The 14,787-nt window shown below is 36.2% G+C and overlaps 1 protein-coding gene across 1 annotated transcript in view; it reads right to left on the bottom strand.

Moving 5' to 3' along the window:
* Positions 1–533: 533 nt before the first annotated feature.
* The window catches only part of STRADB (STE20 related adaptor beta), a 31,508-nt gene continuing 17,254 nt past the window's right edge, over positions 534–14,787 (bottom strand). Inside the window, exons 4-12 of the mRNA XM_019975044.2 lie at positions 10,195–10,294; positions 6,867–6,988; positions 5,874–5,982; positions 4,911–5,034; positions 3,694–3,865; positions 3,289–3,393; positions 2,881–3,125; positions 1,837–1,879; positions 534–1,381 (exon numbers count right to left, since the gene is read on the bottom strand). Coding sequence (XP_019830603.1) covers positions 1,238–1,381; positions 1,837–1,879; positions 2,881–3,125; positions 3,289–3,393; positions 3,694–3,865; positions 4,911–5,034; positions 5,874–5,982; positions 6,867–6,988; positions 10,195–10,294 — 1,164 coding nt within the window. The 3' untranslated portion in view covers positions 534–1,237. The remainder of the gene's footprint in view (positions 1,382–1,836; positions 1,880–2,880; positions 3,126–3,288; positions 3,394–3,693; positions 3,866–4,910; positions 5,035–5,873; positions 5,983–6,866; positions 6,989–10,194; positions 10,295–14,787) is intronic.

Raw genomic sequence — 14,787 nt, 5'->3', positions numbered from 1 at the left:
CTCAAAGCCTCAGTTGGTACTTGTCTCGTCTCTCTCTACTTTGGCAAGTCTTGGAGGCTTCTTGATGGAGTAACCCAAACATCCTTGAGGGAGACTGGCCAATAAACATGAAAAGATTTGTGTTTTTAACTATTAATTTGTATATTATTTATCTCATTAGTATCAAGTCTTAAAGCAATCATTTAAAAATAATTTTTAATGTAATGTCAAGTGTGTGCAAGTAAAATCTGCTAATTGAGGTAAACCCAACTTATCACAGTCCAAAATACATATTCCCTTTAAGACAGCATAGCCCCTTTGGCTAATAAGGTAAAACCTCAAGTTCTCTATGTCTTTATATGTTGTACCCCCTACAGGAGCAAGAATAATCATATAAAGGGCTGGAAGATCTGCTTCCACTGAATCAAATACCAAGTTGTCCCCAGTTCAAGAGGTTATATATCTATTTCTCTGAGAAAGAGCTTTCCTTGGCAAAACAAATTATAATCTATGTTTTAGCTCTGTCAAACCACACAAAATTATTAAGTATAAACTCAATTCAATAAATCTTTATTGAGCTCCCATGGAGTGCATGAATTTAGGATCTATAATTTACATAAGTAGAAAACTGTTACTTTAGCCCCTTTAAAAAAAAAACAAATTACAACTTCTGTGTGTATTTCAAGTGAATCATTTAATGTGAGTGAGGCTCAGTTTGACATTACCAGAAATATTAACAGAAGAAAGTGGGAAAGTATAAGCATTTTCCCTTCTATCAGAAAAGGGTTTGACGCCAGGATAAAACCCTGTTGTTTTAACAATGGCTGATCAAAAAGGCTAGGATCTGGAAGTAAAAAATGTACTTAGAAGCACTGTCCTCTGTGGGCTCATTCCCCTGAGGGCAGCAAAATTCTGAAAAATTTAACTGGCTCAAAAATCATACTGAGAGATCAAAAAGAAGAGTTAGTCACAGCTTGGGGAAGAGTATTTTTTTCATGTCATCTGTCATCTACAGATGATACTAAATGTAGTTAGAGTAATAATTCCAAAGTTTCCCTGGAGTTGTCAGAGCACTCTGAGCTAACCAAACGGGCTATAAACTCCTGCTCCTTTGAACAGAGTGGTTTCAAATGATACATTCTCCAGTGCACCAACTGTATTTTCAAGTATAATTCTAGTATTTGTACCTAGCAATACAGAAGAAAAAGCAGCAGGGAGAAAGTGTCAAGTATATAGGACATAAAAGGATCCGGCAGCCCTAGAATTCCCAGTTTGAGTCTTTTTCATCAGGAAAATCACATTCTGGCTCAGTCCACGGTGATGCTGGAGACAGTGATATTGATGGCTTGTGACAAGGAGGAGGCAACAGTGAAAGTATTGAACTCTGGTTTTCTTCTTTCATCTGTTAAATAAACTCAAAATAAGGTTGAAGGCACATAAATTCAATACATTAACTTTTAAAAAATAATAACTTTTAAAGAAGTCATGTTATAAGTGTTTAAATTGTTTTAGGTATTTTCATTTAAACATGCCTTTGATTCTGATCATCTGAAAACAAGAAGTAGTACTAACCAAATAAACTGATTTTTATCAGAATTATTTTGCCCCTCCATCATTTCTAGCCAATATAGAAAAATACCTCTAAATTAATCAAAATATAAACTTAGAATAAAGTAACATGTGATGATATTCCATTTGTTTTATTTTAGAAAGTCTACAAAAATGTTTTGTTTTAATTTTACCTTGTAAGAAAGTTATTAAGAATCTCAGTAACCAAACTGTCCCATTAAGCTAACAAAATGATGTGACTGTAATAGTACTAAAAAACATCTAGACAACAAAGATAAATTAGCTCACCTGTTTGAAGAAAACATGGGACAGTAAGCTGCTTGCTGATGGCCTGAAATTTTTTTTTAAAAAATTATAAAAAAAGAACCTATTAGAATGTAGATATTTTGGTTTAAACTGTTAGAACATAAGTTTAAAGCTATAAAACTCAATATACAAAAATCGAAAGGAAAAAGGATGTATGTAAAGAGGTCCAATTCTTAGCTTCAACCTTGACTAATTAATTCTAGAGATTGTCTTCAACTACTCCATGATTTTCCTCATAGCTCAGTTGGTAAAAAATCCGCCTGCAATGCAGGAGAGCCCGGTTCGATTCCCGGGTTGGGAAGATCCGCTGGAGAAGGGATAGGCTGCCCACTCCATAGTCTACCCACTCCAGTATTCCTGGGCTTCCCTTGTGGCTCAGCTGGTAAAGAATCCACCTGCAATGTGGGAGACCTGGGTTCGATCCCTGGGTTAGGAAGATCTCCTGGAGAAGGGAAAGGCTATCCTCTCCAGTATTCTGGTCTGGAGAATTCCATGGACTGTATAGTCCATGGTGTCAAAGAGTTGGACACGACTGAGTGACCTTTACTTTCACTCCATGACTTAACATTTATTAGGCACTAACTAATTGTAACAAATTATCCTAGGCATTAAGGAGCTTAAAAAAAAAATTGACACCTTATTTCTAAAATATTAATGCTAATAGTTATCTATGATAATAATTACTTTAATACCAGCAACTAACACTCTTGTACTGCTTGGAAGTTTCTAAAATGGCTTAACATAAGCATAGTAACTCATGTCCAGAAACATTAACTGATTTTTGTAAGGGGATTCGGTTAGGAAATGATACAGTGGGGACTCAAGCCCAAGTATTGACTTCAAACCTAGTATTCTTCCCATTTCTTCACTGTCTCTACTTGCTTTAGGCAGTGGTATTTTCTGGATTAGTCTATAGTTTTTTGGAAAAAAGACTGATAGAAGATTTGAACTTGGCATGAAGCAAATATCACAAAAACTTTTATGAAACACGGATGTTTTATGCTATTTAGATCTGACCGGTATTACCTTTTCTCAGGATCCTGTTGCAAACAGAGCTGTACCAAGCTGAGGAAGGCAGGAGAGAATGTTTTTGAGGAGGGTGTTTGCAATCTGTCACTATTTACGGTGCGAGTTCCACTGGAGACATGTACACTTTCTCCAATCCCAGAGTCTACACCTGATCGTGAATTTTTCATTCTGGATTCTGACTGAGGAAAAATACTGGCATCCAATGGACTGTAGGGAGGACCTTTCAGTTTCTGTAATAACATCTAAAAGAAGAAAATTTTCCTTCAACCTTTTTCAGGCAAAATATTAAAACAATAACAATGACAGTAAGGATCCTAAGAGTTTAAAAGATGTTTAAAAGAAATTATCTAGAACATAAGGGATCTCGTGAAGGGAAAGTAGTTCAGGAATTTTGGCAGCACTTACCTGTGTCCTGTGCATGTCTTGGAAAGGAACCTGCCCACTGGCCAATTCACAGGCTGTAATCCCAACGCTGTAAATATCTGACTTTACATTATATCCATGTAAATCCTATAGAACAATTAATTTGAAGTCCTTTAGTGTAAATACCCTTTAAAAAGTTATATACATATGCTTTTTTTTTGATAAAGGATGGTGATTAATAATGGAAAAAACTCGTGAGAAATCAAGATACACCTAATATTTGATATACATTTAAAAATTCCTAACAATAATTTTGATAAGAAAGAATAAAAAAAGTCTTGCAGTAGGCCTTTCATCAGTCTGAATGTAAGGGCACAATTGTCCTTTTGTCAAACTCAGAAGACACTCAAGACGCATAGACAACCCAATGCAATGGCCACACCTGACCTGTCTCAGTAGTTCTGGACTCAGCCACGGCTGCACTGATGTGCTGAACTGTGGGAAATCATACACAGCCCTATGCCTCTGTCCGTGCTTAACCAAACTATGCAGGTGGAACAGGCCAGAGAGGGTCACTAGGCCATCACCAGAAATGAGGATATGGCTGGCTTTAATACTCCTAGAACAAAAAGAAACAATCCTAAATACTAAGAAATTGGCCAAGAAAGAAAGAATAGAAATATGGTCAGAATAAATTCATGTATTCCCTTGGAAATTAAATACTCTTTATAAAATAATATTTAAAGCACGAAGTTATAATTTAAAGTTAAATGCAATATTATCCAATAAAAGATAGCCTCTGATGGTATTAACAAAACTTATAAAGACATGCCTAATATAAAAATTTCCTTTGTCAAATATAGAAGAGCCTTGTTTTTCATTTGAAACATGGAAAATTGGAAACTAATAGAGCAGGATGGCCAATAGTCTGGTAAAGTATAATAAAAGCTTGATTAATTAGAATACTATCTGTTAGAAATCTTCAGTTAACCAGAATGCTGCTAAGAAATAATAAACAGTAAGAAAAAAAGCTTTAAGGAGGTAAAATAATAAGAAAACAAGTTTATTTAAAAGTAACTTAATTAAAAAGGAAAAAAATTTCCCAAGTATCTCAGAGCAGCACTGTTTTCAACATTCAGCCGATCACTTCTGTACCTACAGTTTGGCAACTAGAGAACTGGTATTTAGTATGATAATCTCAATGTGCTACATACAAAAACACTTAAGAAATCAAAGGTTTAGTTACAACCTGTATACAATATAAACATGACATAAAGCTGAAAAGCAGGTAAAGCAGCTCTTTATTTGCTTAAGAAAAAAACAAAACACAAGAGCTAACTAGGATCCCACTCCCCACAGCTTATAGTTGAAACAGGCAGGTTCTTGTATCCCTCATCACTGAGACATGAGCTCACTGGAGAGCAGGCATTTCACCCCAGTGCTGAGCAAAGCACTTGGCACAGAGGAGGTGGGCTGAACATTTCTGGTGAATGAACCAAAAAATGTAAGCATCTACTTTAACTACTGGTCCCTTCCTCCCCCAATATTCATTTGCAAATTTCCTATCCTCCATTTTAACACTCAACTGTTTCTTCCTAAAAGCTCCCTAAAATATTTCTTCCTCTCAAATTCTTTCATTTTGTAAAGTACAAATAAGTACATACCTGTGAATACAGCCATTTTGATGCAGATAGTTCAACCCTCTCACTGCTCCAAAGAGAATGTTCCTTATTAAAGTTTCACTCATTCCTTCAGGAAAGTAAGTCCTCAAGAGTTGACTTGCTGAACCTGAAAGAGACCCCTGAAATCCTCAGATGAACACTAAAAGTGACTTTGTTTCTATGTTTTAAATGTTCTTATCAACAATCAACACATACACTCATGCTACATTTTAGAGTCTAACCATTTTCCTATGCAAAGGTAATTTCCCTTCAAGAATCTTTAAAAAGACTTTTCTAATGACATGCTAGAGATTAGGACAGTAAATAATGCTCAATATTAGTGAAAAAATACATACTGTGTGAGAATATATATATTTTTAAACCCACAGGCAATCCATAAAAGCATTCTAAAAAAAATCAAACCTCTAAAATCCATTTATTTATTCAACACACCTACTGATCACTACTTTATGCTAGGTATTTTATGAGTACCTGGGGACACCAAAAGGAAAAATACATACATGATCCTGCCCTTGAGAAGCTCAAATCCAGAGAAGGAAGACAGATACACAGATGTTTACAATGCAGTTAAATTAGTTTACAAATGCAGAGAAACAAAGACAGGGATGGTGTACACAAATAGGAAAACTACATCTACTTGAAGAAAAATAGCAGCTCTCCATTGACAGAGAAAGGAAACTGAAGGGAAAAAAGACAGTTTGTTCAAAGGCATGGATTTCTTGGAGAAATCAGAGGTGGTTTCACTGATCATGAGAGCCATTCTACCTTTTTTTCTGAAGACTAAATTCAACATGAACCAGATATAGAAATATATCATGAAATCTAAAATTGGCCAGGTTTATAAATTAAAAGTAGTAAACCATAAATCTAAGATCACACTCATCCTTAAAATTACATCATCCAGGCTAAACCATGAGTTATTTTACCTAAAATGAGTTTTCTTACCATAGGCCATAAAAGGAGAAATAACCCAAAGCCAGCTGCCAACAGTGAAAACAGTCCAGTAAGTTGTAATATTGGGATGCCGGAAAAAGTGGGATAGAATCACTGCTTTCTAGTATAGACACACAAGAGACAAGACATTTAAAAACAATGGTTTTTCCTTCATAATGAAGATAACAGCAGTGGCAGCTTACTAGTACTAATAATGGAGTTTTTTAGTACTAAGCACTGTTCTTGTACTGTCACGTCTTTCAATCTCACAACCACTACACAGAGTATGTGGCATTGTAATTCCCATTTTATAGAAGAGAATATTTAAAAACAAGATAGAAAATTTGTTCAAGAGCACATAATTAATGAAAGTAGGACAGTCTGACTCCAGAGGTCATATTCAGTAACTGTTCTGTGTTCTTATGATAGAAACATTTAAAAAATACATTAAAACATGAAGATAAAAGTCCCTTCTAACACTAAATGATAGAACCACTGTTAATATTTCAGTATAATTTCTTCCAATCTTTTTCTGCTCAATGTACATGTGCACAAATATGTTAAATACATTAAAAATTGAGATAATATAAAAATGAAATCCTTTCTCTTTTTATATCAAAAATGATTAGTGACAATGGAAATAGTATTATAATATTCCTGAAATGCAATCTGTTAAAATTTATCAATTCAGAAGCTAATTTAACTTAGCCGTATGAAAAAGAAACTGTTTGCTTTTGTTTTTTTCTATTTTCCTATTATTTGTGACTGGACTGATGAGGAATATTTAAATTAATTTCAGACCAGTGTTTCAAATATGACATTCATTTGAAGGAACTTAGAGTAGACACCAAAGTTTGAATTTATTTGTTTTTATGTTTATTAAAAGAAATGAATCTACCTTTTTCTAACAGAAGTACTAATTTGTGAAAAAGAAAAGTTCTTACAAATGTATCTCCTCAAATAGACATTAAATTAGATGTATCTTTTTTTTTTTTGTATTGTTACCTGTAAAGCTTTTAGGCGTTCTTCAGTGCAGTTTTCCAGATTTGTAATTTTTATAGTGACCAGTGTTCCTGTAGGAGTATGCCGTGCAAGATGGACAGAAGTCAAGTTGTCAAATCCCCTTCCTAAAATCAGACGTAAAACTCATGTTAAAAACCAAAGAGAGAAACTGATAACCTGGACTTTATCAAAATTAACTTTTGCTCTTCAAGAAAACACTGATAAGAAAATGGGAAGGCAAGCCACTGACTCAAAGTATTAACAATATTTGTATCTGATAGGACTCACATCCAGGGTACCACATAAAGAACTCCTACAGCTCTATAATAAATGACAAACATCCCAATTAAAAATTATGCAGAAGATTAAACAGGCAAGCCAAAAAGTAGAAAAGAAATGGCCAATAAGCACATGAAAAGATGTTCAAGATAGAGGAGCACAAATTAAACACAGTATAACATTATATACCTATTGTAATGGCTAATACTGTGACTTGATAAACAAGTTGTGACATACTTCAACAACAGAATGTTACTCAGCAATCCCCTGCTCCAAGTCCCCGGCAACCACTGATATAATTTGTTTGTTATGTAAATAGTATCATAAGGAGTACAGTTTTTTAGGGTCTGGCTTCTTTCACTTAGCATAATGCTTTTAAGATTCATCCATGTTTTAGTAATTTCTTTCTATTGCAGAGTAATAATAGGACTTCCCTGTAGCTCAAACAGTAAATAATCTGCCTGCAATGCAGGAGACCAGGGTTCAATCCCTGGGTTGGGAAGTTCCTCTGGAGAAGGGAATGGCAATCTACTCCAATATTCAGATGGTAAAAGAATCTGCCTGCAGTGTGGAGACCCAGATTCGATCCCTGGATCTGGAAGATCCCCTTGAGAAGGAAATGGCAACCCATTCCAGTATTCTTGCCTGGAAAATCCCAGGGACAGAGGTGCCTGGCAGAGTAATAATCCATCAAATGTACATACCACAATTTATTTATCTGTTCATAAGTTGATAAGGTACTTGGGTTGTTTTCAGTCTTTGGTGACTATAGAAATAAAATTGCCAAAAACATTCTTTAAGTAGACACATGTTTTCATTTTTCTCTGGCAAATACCTTCAAGCGGGATTGCTGGGTCATGTATTTAGCCTTATAAGAAGTTGTGAAAATGTTTTTGAAAGTGGCTGAACCACTTTGCATTCCCACAAGCGATGTGTACGAACTGCAGTTGCTTGACATACTTACCAGCATTTGTTGCTGTTAGTTTTTAAACTAAAAACATCTAGAACGGTAATCTATTAACAGACATCTAATAAATATTAGTTTCCTCCCTCTCTCCACAGTCACCAAATTCTGCCACTTTTACTGTTGAAGTGAAGTTAATCTGAGGTTCATCCCTTTCTCCCCAGTATCAGCACCACTTGCCCAAGTCCTGTCCTTATTCTCTGGATAGACTGACTTCCTCACCTGCCCTACATTCTGAACCAGCACATGCACCAAAATCACTGATGGAGCCACTTCAAAAGCCTGTGCCAAGGTCCCATTCACCAGAAATTTTGATTCAGTAGGTCTGATGGGATTCATACACTGCAATTTTTAAAAAGACTCAGGTGATGAGGATGATACTTCTGGTTTTAAACCAGTGATCTTCTCTGTCTTTCAGGTTATTGCCTGGAACTGCTGCCAGTTGTCCTAAATTTAACATTTTATCAAAAGAAAGGTACTACAGTGCAGCAGCTGAGAGCTTAGACCTTACAAGGACAAAAGTCTGCTTTCAAATTACTTAAATTCTCAGAGTCTCAGTATCTTCATCTATTAAATGGGAGGAGTAAATGAGCGAGATGGAAAAAATTCATACAAAATGTTCAGCCTAATGCCTACTGGATGCTATTATTATCATCATCACAATTCCACAATGTCTCTTTAGCACAAAGTGTGAACCTCTATACACTCCATATAAGGTCTTCCACAATATGTTCCAAACCTCCTTTTTCAGATGTATCCATTTATTTTTCAGATTTCTCTCCTTACTGCCTATGTTCTCTTTGGTCCTGAATCTAGGCACAGAGCAACCACGTTGATAGTCCTTCCTCAGTCACCTACTGGAGTATTTTTTAAATCTTTTTTTATTGACATCATCTGAAAGTCCTTTTTAATTTGGGGAGCATTTTCTACCAGTGCTATTTTATTGTATAAAAAGTAAAATCCTTATTCTTTGTCACCTTGACCCTAGCAGGTGAGGGTCAATGATCTAAGCTTAGTCAACTGGAGGATGAAGTAAGTGACAAAGGAAGCAGGGGCAGTCAGAATTCACTTAAAACTTATCTAAAATCCCATTTTTAATAGAAATTTTTTTCATTTAAGTGTGGAACTCCCCAGTGGGGTCCAGTGTCTGGTGGTAAAAGCACCTACTCATGTACATTAGCGAGGCTGCTCTTATGCTGTGACCCTTCTTGTGGTTTTAGCCACAGAGCTTCTCTTGGCTTTTTCCAAGTGTATTTTTCTAGCCAATGATTCTGTGAGTTAGCAAAATTGCTCAAAAAATTCCTTCTTTGATTCTGTTGTTTGAACAAAAACCCTGACTAGAATATTTAGTAAACTTTTCCTCATACTTCAGGATCCAGCCCCTTTTTTGCCATCTTCCTTGACTCCTAGGAGAGTCACGATGAACAGTTGGATGCTCCATCTTCTCTGTTCCCATAACGCTTAGCATAGCTCTACTACAGTACTTTCCCGTACATAAGACAAAGCTGTCTTTCATGTTTATCTTCCCAGAGAGGATGTGAACTCCTCAAGTGTTTTACATGGCTTTATATCCCTGGCACCTAACACAGTACCTTTTTGCAGTGCTTAACAGATGTTTCTGAATAGTCAAAACAAATTTTCACATGTATAAGACCATAAATGATAACTCAGCCTGTTCCAAACCTAACTGAAAAAAGTTTCTACTACAAATGGAATTTTAGGTAAGGTTTTAAGTTAGAAGAAAGTAATTTGGTTAAAGGACTGTGACTGAAAAGATTCACATGATTTGATTTAATTCAGACAAATGATGAGAGGTTTCCTACAATAAAGATACAAATACTTATTCAGTGTCCTCCTCCTCTACAAGTACTTCAGTGAAAAAGTAAAAATTCTAGAAGGTAATCTTGAAAAAAATCTGGCTACTGTTTTAGGACAAATAAAATTAATAGATCCATTTGATTGACACAATTAACATTTAGTTCTATGATGTGGGTAACAACAGAAAAAGACTGCTAACAAAATAATCATTTGTCATCAATTTCATTTCTAACAATGATGAGTCAAATAATTGCACTGTATAATTATTACCTATTTCCACTTGGAGTTCATAGTGAGAAACATTGGTGGAACAGATCACTTCACTGGCTCTAGTGGACGAAGGCCGCAAGGAAAGGGTTGGCTCATCAACCTGCATTGTTTTGAAAACATGAAAACAAAATAGGTATAAACTTTTTTGGTGCCCCAACTGAGTCCCTTACTCCAGTATAAAATACTGATATTGTCTTTTCAAACACATAAGTGCTTATTAGGAAGGTATTGAAAGGTGGCTTGAGAGACTATTTTAAGATCCAAAAAGTATTCACAATAGCTAACAAGTTATGCCTATCAGCCTGTGAAGTAGGGTAGGGCTAGAGAAGCAGATTTACAGGTAGTGAAGAACACTTTTCAGCTCAATTTTCAGGAAGCATTGTCAGGAGCTGCTAAGAATGGCTGTTGAGCCCTTGGGGTATCTAACAAATATATCAAGGGAAGAGATGAAAATATATGCAAATAGATGAAAAATATTCTATTCTGCTGTTCTTGCTTCAAGTGGTTGCCAGTTACAATCATTACACATTCAGCTATTCTGCTCAACTAGTGGAGATGTTAACAGTTAAGGAACAATTTCCACACTGTGGCTTATTAAAAGAAGCTGAAGAAGTTTTTCACAAGATGAGATGAATCAGAAGGGAGGTCAGAAAGAAAAATAAACCTCAAGAGATGGGAGAAAAGAATAGGGTATAGAAATCCTGAGTTAATGACCTACTACTGTGGCCTTTCACAGGGTACTATGGAGTCAAGAGTCCTAAGTCTGCACCAGATCCCAGGGGCAGTAAAATAACATACATGCAGGAGAAAGAAGTGACCAGCACCACTGGTGTCATATGATAGCCACGAGGATTTCCAAGACACTTAGTAGCCTTTACAGGCACCAGTAGGTGGCAGGAATCTTGTCATTACCTCCAAGGTAAAATGAATGAAGAGGCAGTTAGAAATAACATTACTATGTACTAGGAATTCTGCTAACCACTTTTTACATTTGATTCTACATGTTCCCTAAACTTTTAAGAGAGCAGAATATAATTATAAGATCCTGGCAAAGGTGAATAAAGGTGAATAGTCTTCAAGAGGGATAAAAGACTGTAAAAAAGAAATTCTACCATATGACTGGAAATAATCCCAATGAAGAAAGAAATCTAAAAAAACCAATTCAATTTCTTTAGAATAGTAGTCTTATTAAACTCAGATTTAAAGAACACTATAAGAGAGAGAATGAAGAGCATATAGCAATTTTTAAAAAATTCAAAGTGATAAGCTGTAAGTCTGTCAGGAAGGCTAGAGCACAGAATGAATTGAGACTTACAGTTCACTGCTAGAAAAAATATGGCATCAGATTATCAGATGATGGGTTGAAATCAGGCTAATAAACCTCTATTTTGCATCCATCAACTCCATTAGGGAACAGTCTTCTTTAAACTAAAGATGCACTTAATTTGTAATTAAGTAGCTGAAGACCAAAACAGATTGTTTTAAATAGCTTAAACCTCCAGATCAAATATCCTATTACATCTAGAATATTAAGTCTGCAAATACAGTAGAACTCAGGTGAGAAACCAGAATGGAAACAGTCAAACATTAACTCAATTTTGAGAAAAGGGAAAAATTATAAAGGGGAAAGCTTGATGCTGTTGCCCAGTAAGGTCTGGTATCAAATTACTACATAGACAGTTATGGACACTTAAGAAAACAACATTAGCAGTCACAAGAAGACAAAATAGGTTTACTAAGAGTAAATCATTTTGAACCTCAGCACTCTTTTTGATTTGATAACTAATTAGAGAATTAAAAGCAAAAATCATAGCAGTGTCCTTGTCCTTCTCAAACTTTTTAAATAATTTTCTAAAAATTCAAAAGACTTGGCTAATGAATAGTCTAGAAAAAAGTGATGAAAACAATACCATTTATAATAGCATCAAAAAGAATAAAGTACTTAGAAATTAACTTAACCAAAGCAGTGAAAGGCCTGTACAATGGAAACTACAAAATGCTGCCGAAAGAAATTAAAGAAGACATTATTGAATGGAAACACACCTCATGTTCAAAGACTGTAAGATTTAATATTATGAAAATGCAAAGCATCTCAAATAGCAAAAACACCTTGAAAAAATAATTGGAAGACTCACTCTTCCTGATTTCAAAATCTACTAGAAGCTACAGTACTTAAAACAATGCAGTACTGACAGAAAAGACAGACATATAGGGCAACAGAACAGAGAACTCAGAAATCAAACCTCATGTATATAGTCAAATGACTTTGACAAGTGTGCCAACACATTTAATAGGGCTAGGTCACTATTTTCAACAAATAGTACTAAGAACACTGGACATCCAGCTGCAAAAGAATGGATCTGGACCGTACTTAACAAAAACTAACTCAAGGTGGATCGAGAAGATATTTGCAGGTCACATTTCTGATAAGATGTTAATCAGAATACAAATTGAACTAAAACTCAAAACAAAATAAAACCCACCAACAACCCAATTCAAAAATGGGCAAAGAACCTGAATAGACATTTCTCCAAGAACACATGTATATGGTCAATAAACACATGAAAAGGTGTTCAACATCACTAATCATTCAGCTCAGTTGCTCAGTCATGTCCGACTCTTTTGCGACCCCATGAACTGCAGCACGCCAGGCCTCCCTGTCCATCACCAACTCCTGGAGTCCACCCAAACCCATGTCCATTGAGTCGGTGATGCCATCCAACCATCTCATCCTCTGTTGTCCCCTTCTCCTCCTGCCCTGAATTTTTCCCAGCATCTGGTCTTTTCCAGTGAGTCAGCACTTCGCATCAGGTGGCCAAAGTATTGGAGTTTCAGCTTCAACATCAGTCCTTCCAATGAACACCCAGGACTGATCTCCTTTAGGATGAACTGGTTGGATCTCCTTGCAGTCCAAGGGACTCTCAAGAGTCTTCTCCAACACCACAGTTCAAAAGCATCAATTCTTCGGTGCTTGGCTTTCTTTAGTCCAACTCTCACATTCATACATGACCACTGGAAAAACCATAGCCTTGACAAGATGGACCTTTGTTGGCAAAGTAATGTCTCTGCTTTTAAATATGCTATCTAGGTTGGTCATAACTTTCCTTCCCAAGGAGTAAGCGTCTTTTAATTCCATGGCTGCAATCAACATCTGCAGTGATTTTGGAGCCCAGAAAAATAAAGTCAGCCACTGTTTCCACTGTTTCCCCATCTATTTCCCATGAAGTGATGGGACCAGATGCCATGATCTTCATTTTCTGAATGTTGAGTTTTAAGCCAACTTTTTCACTCTCCTCTTTCACCTTCATTAAGAGGCTCTTTAGTTCTTCACTTTCTGCCATAAGGGTGGTGTCATCTGCATATCTGAGGTTATTGATATTTCTCCCGGCAATCTTGATTCCAGCTTGTGCTTTCTCCTGCCCAGTGTTTCTCATGATGTACTCTGCATATAAGTTAAATAAGCAGGGTGACAATACACAGCTTTAACATACTCCTTTTCCTATTTGGAACCAGTCTGTTGTTCCATGTCCAGTTTTTTTCCAGAAAAACATTTATTTCTTTACTGACTATGCCAAAGTCTTTTTTTTTTTTTTTAACTTTACCATATTGTATTGGTTTTGCCATACATTGCCATGAATCCGCCACAGGGACACAGGTGCTCCCCATCCTGAACCCCTCTTCCACCTCCCTCCCCATACCATCCCTCTGGGTCATCCCAGTGCACCAGTCCCAAGCACCCTGTATCATGCATCGAACCTGGACTGGTGATTCATTTCACATATGATAATATACATGTTTCAATGCCATTCTCCCAAATCAAACCACCCTCGCTCTCTCCCACAGAGTCCAAAAGACTGTTCTATACATCTGTGTCTCTTTTGCTGTCTCGCATACAGGGTTATTGTTACCATCTTTCTAAATTCCATATATATGTATTAGTATACCGTATTGGTGTTTTTCTTTCTGGCTTACTACACTCTGTATAATAGGCTCCAGTTTCATCCACCTCATTAGAACTGATTCAAATGTATTCTTTTTAATGGCTGAGTAATACTCCATTGTGTATATGTACCATAGTTTTCTTATCCATTCATCTGCTGATGGACATCTAGGTTGCTTCCATGTCCTGGCTATTATAAACAGTGCTGCGATGAACATTGGGGTACATGTGTCTCTTTCAATTCTGGTTTCCTCGGTGTGGGATTGCTGGGTCATATGGCAGTTCTATTTCCAGGTTTTTAAGGAATCTCCACACTGTTCTCCATAGAGGCTGTACTAGTTTGCATTCCCACCAACAGTGTAAGAGGGTTCCATTTTTTCCAGCATTTATTGTTTGTAGACCTTTGGATAGCAGCCATTCTGACTGGCGTGAAATGATATTTCATTGTGGTTTTAATTTGGATTTCTCTGATAAAGAGTGATGTTAAGCATTTTTTCATGTGTTTGTTAGCCATCTGTATGTCTTCTTTGGAGAAATGTCTGTTTAGTTCTTTGGCCCATTTTTTTGATTGGGTCGTTTATTTTTCTGGAATTCAGCTGCAGGAGTTGCTTGTATATTTTTGAGATTAATTCTTTGTCAGTTGCTTCATTTGC

Source organism: Bos indicus, chromosome 2 (assembly GCF_029378745.1).
Source record: "Bos indicus isolate NIAB-ARS_2022 breed Sahiwal x Tharparkar chromosome 2, NIAB-ARS_B.indTharparkar_mat_pri_1.0, whole genome shotgun sequence".
In the NCBI taxonomy this organism is placed as follows: domain Eukaryota; kingdom Metazoa; phylum Chordata; class Mammalia; order Artiodactyla; family Bovidae; genus Bos; species Bos indicus.
The sequence above is the reverse complement of the archived record's forward strand: the minus strand, read 5'-3'. Positions and strand labels throughout refer to the sequence as shown.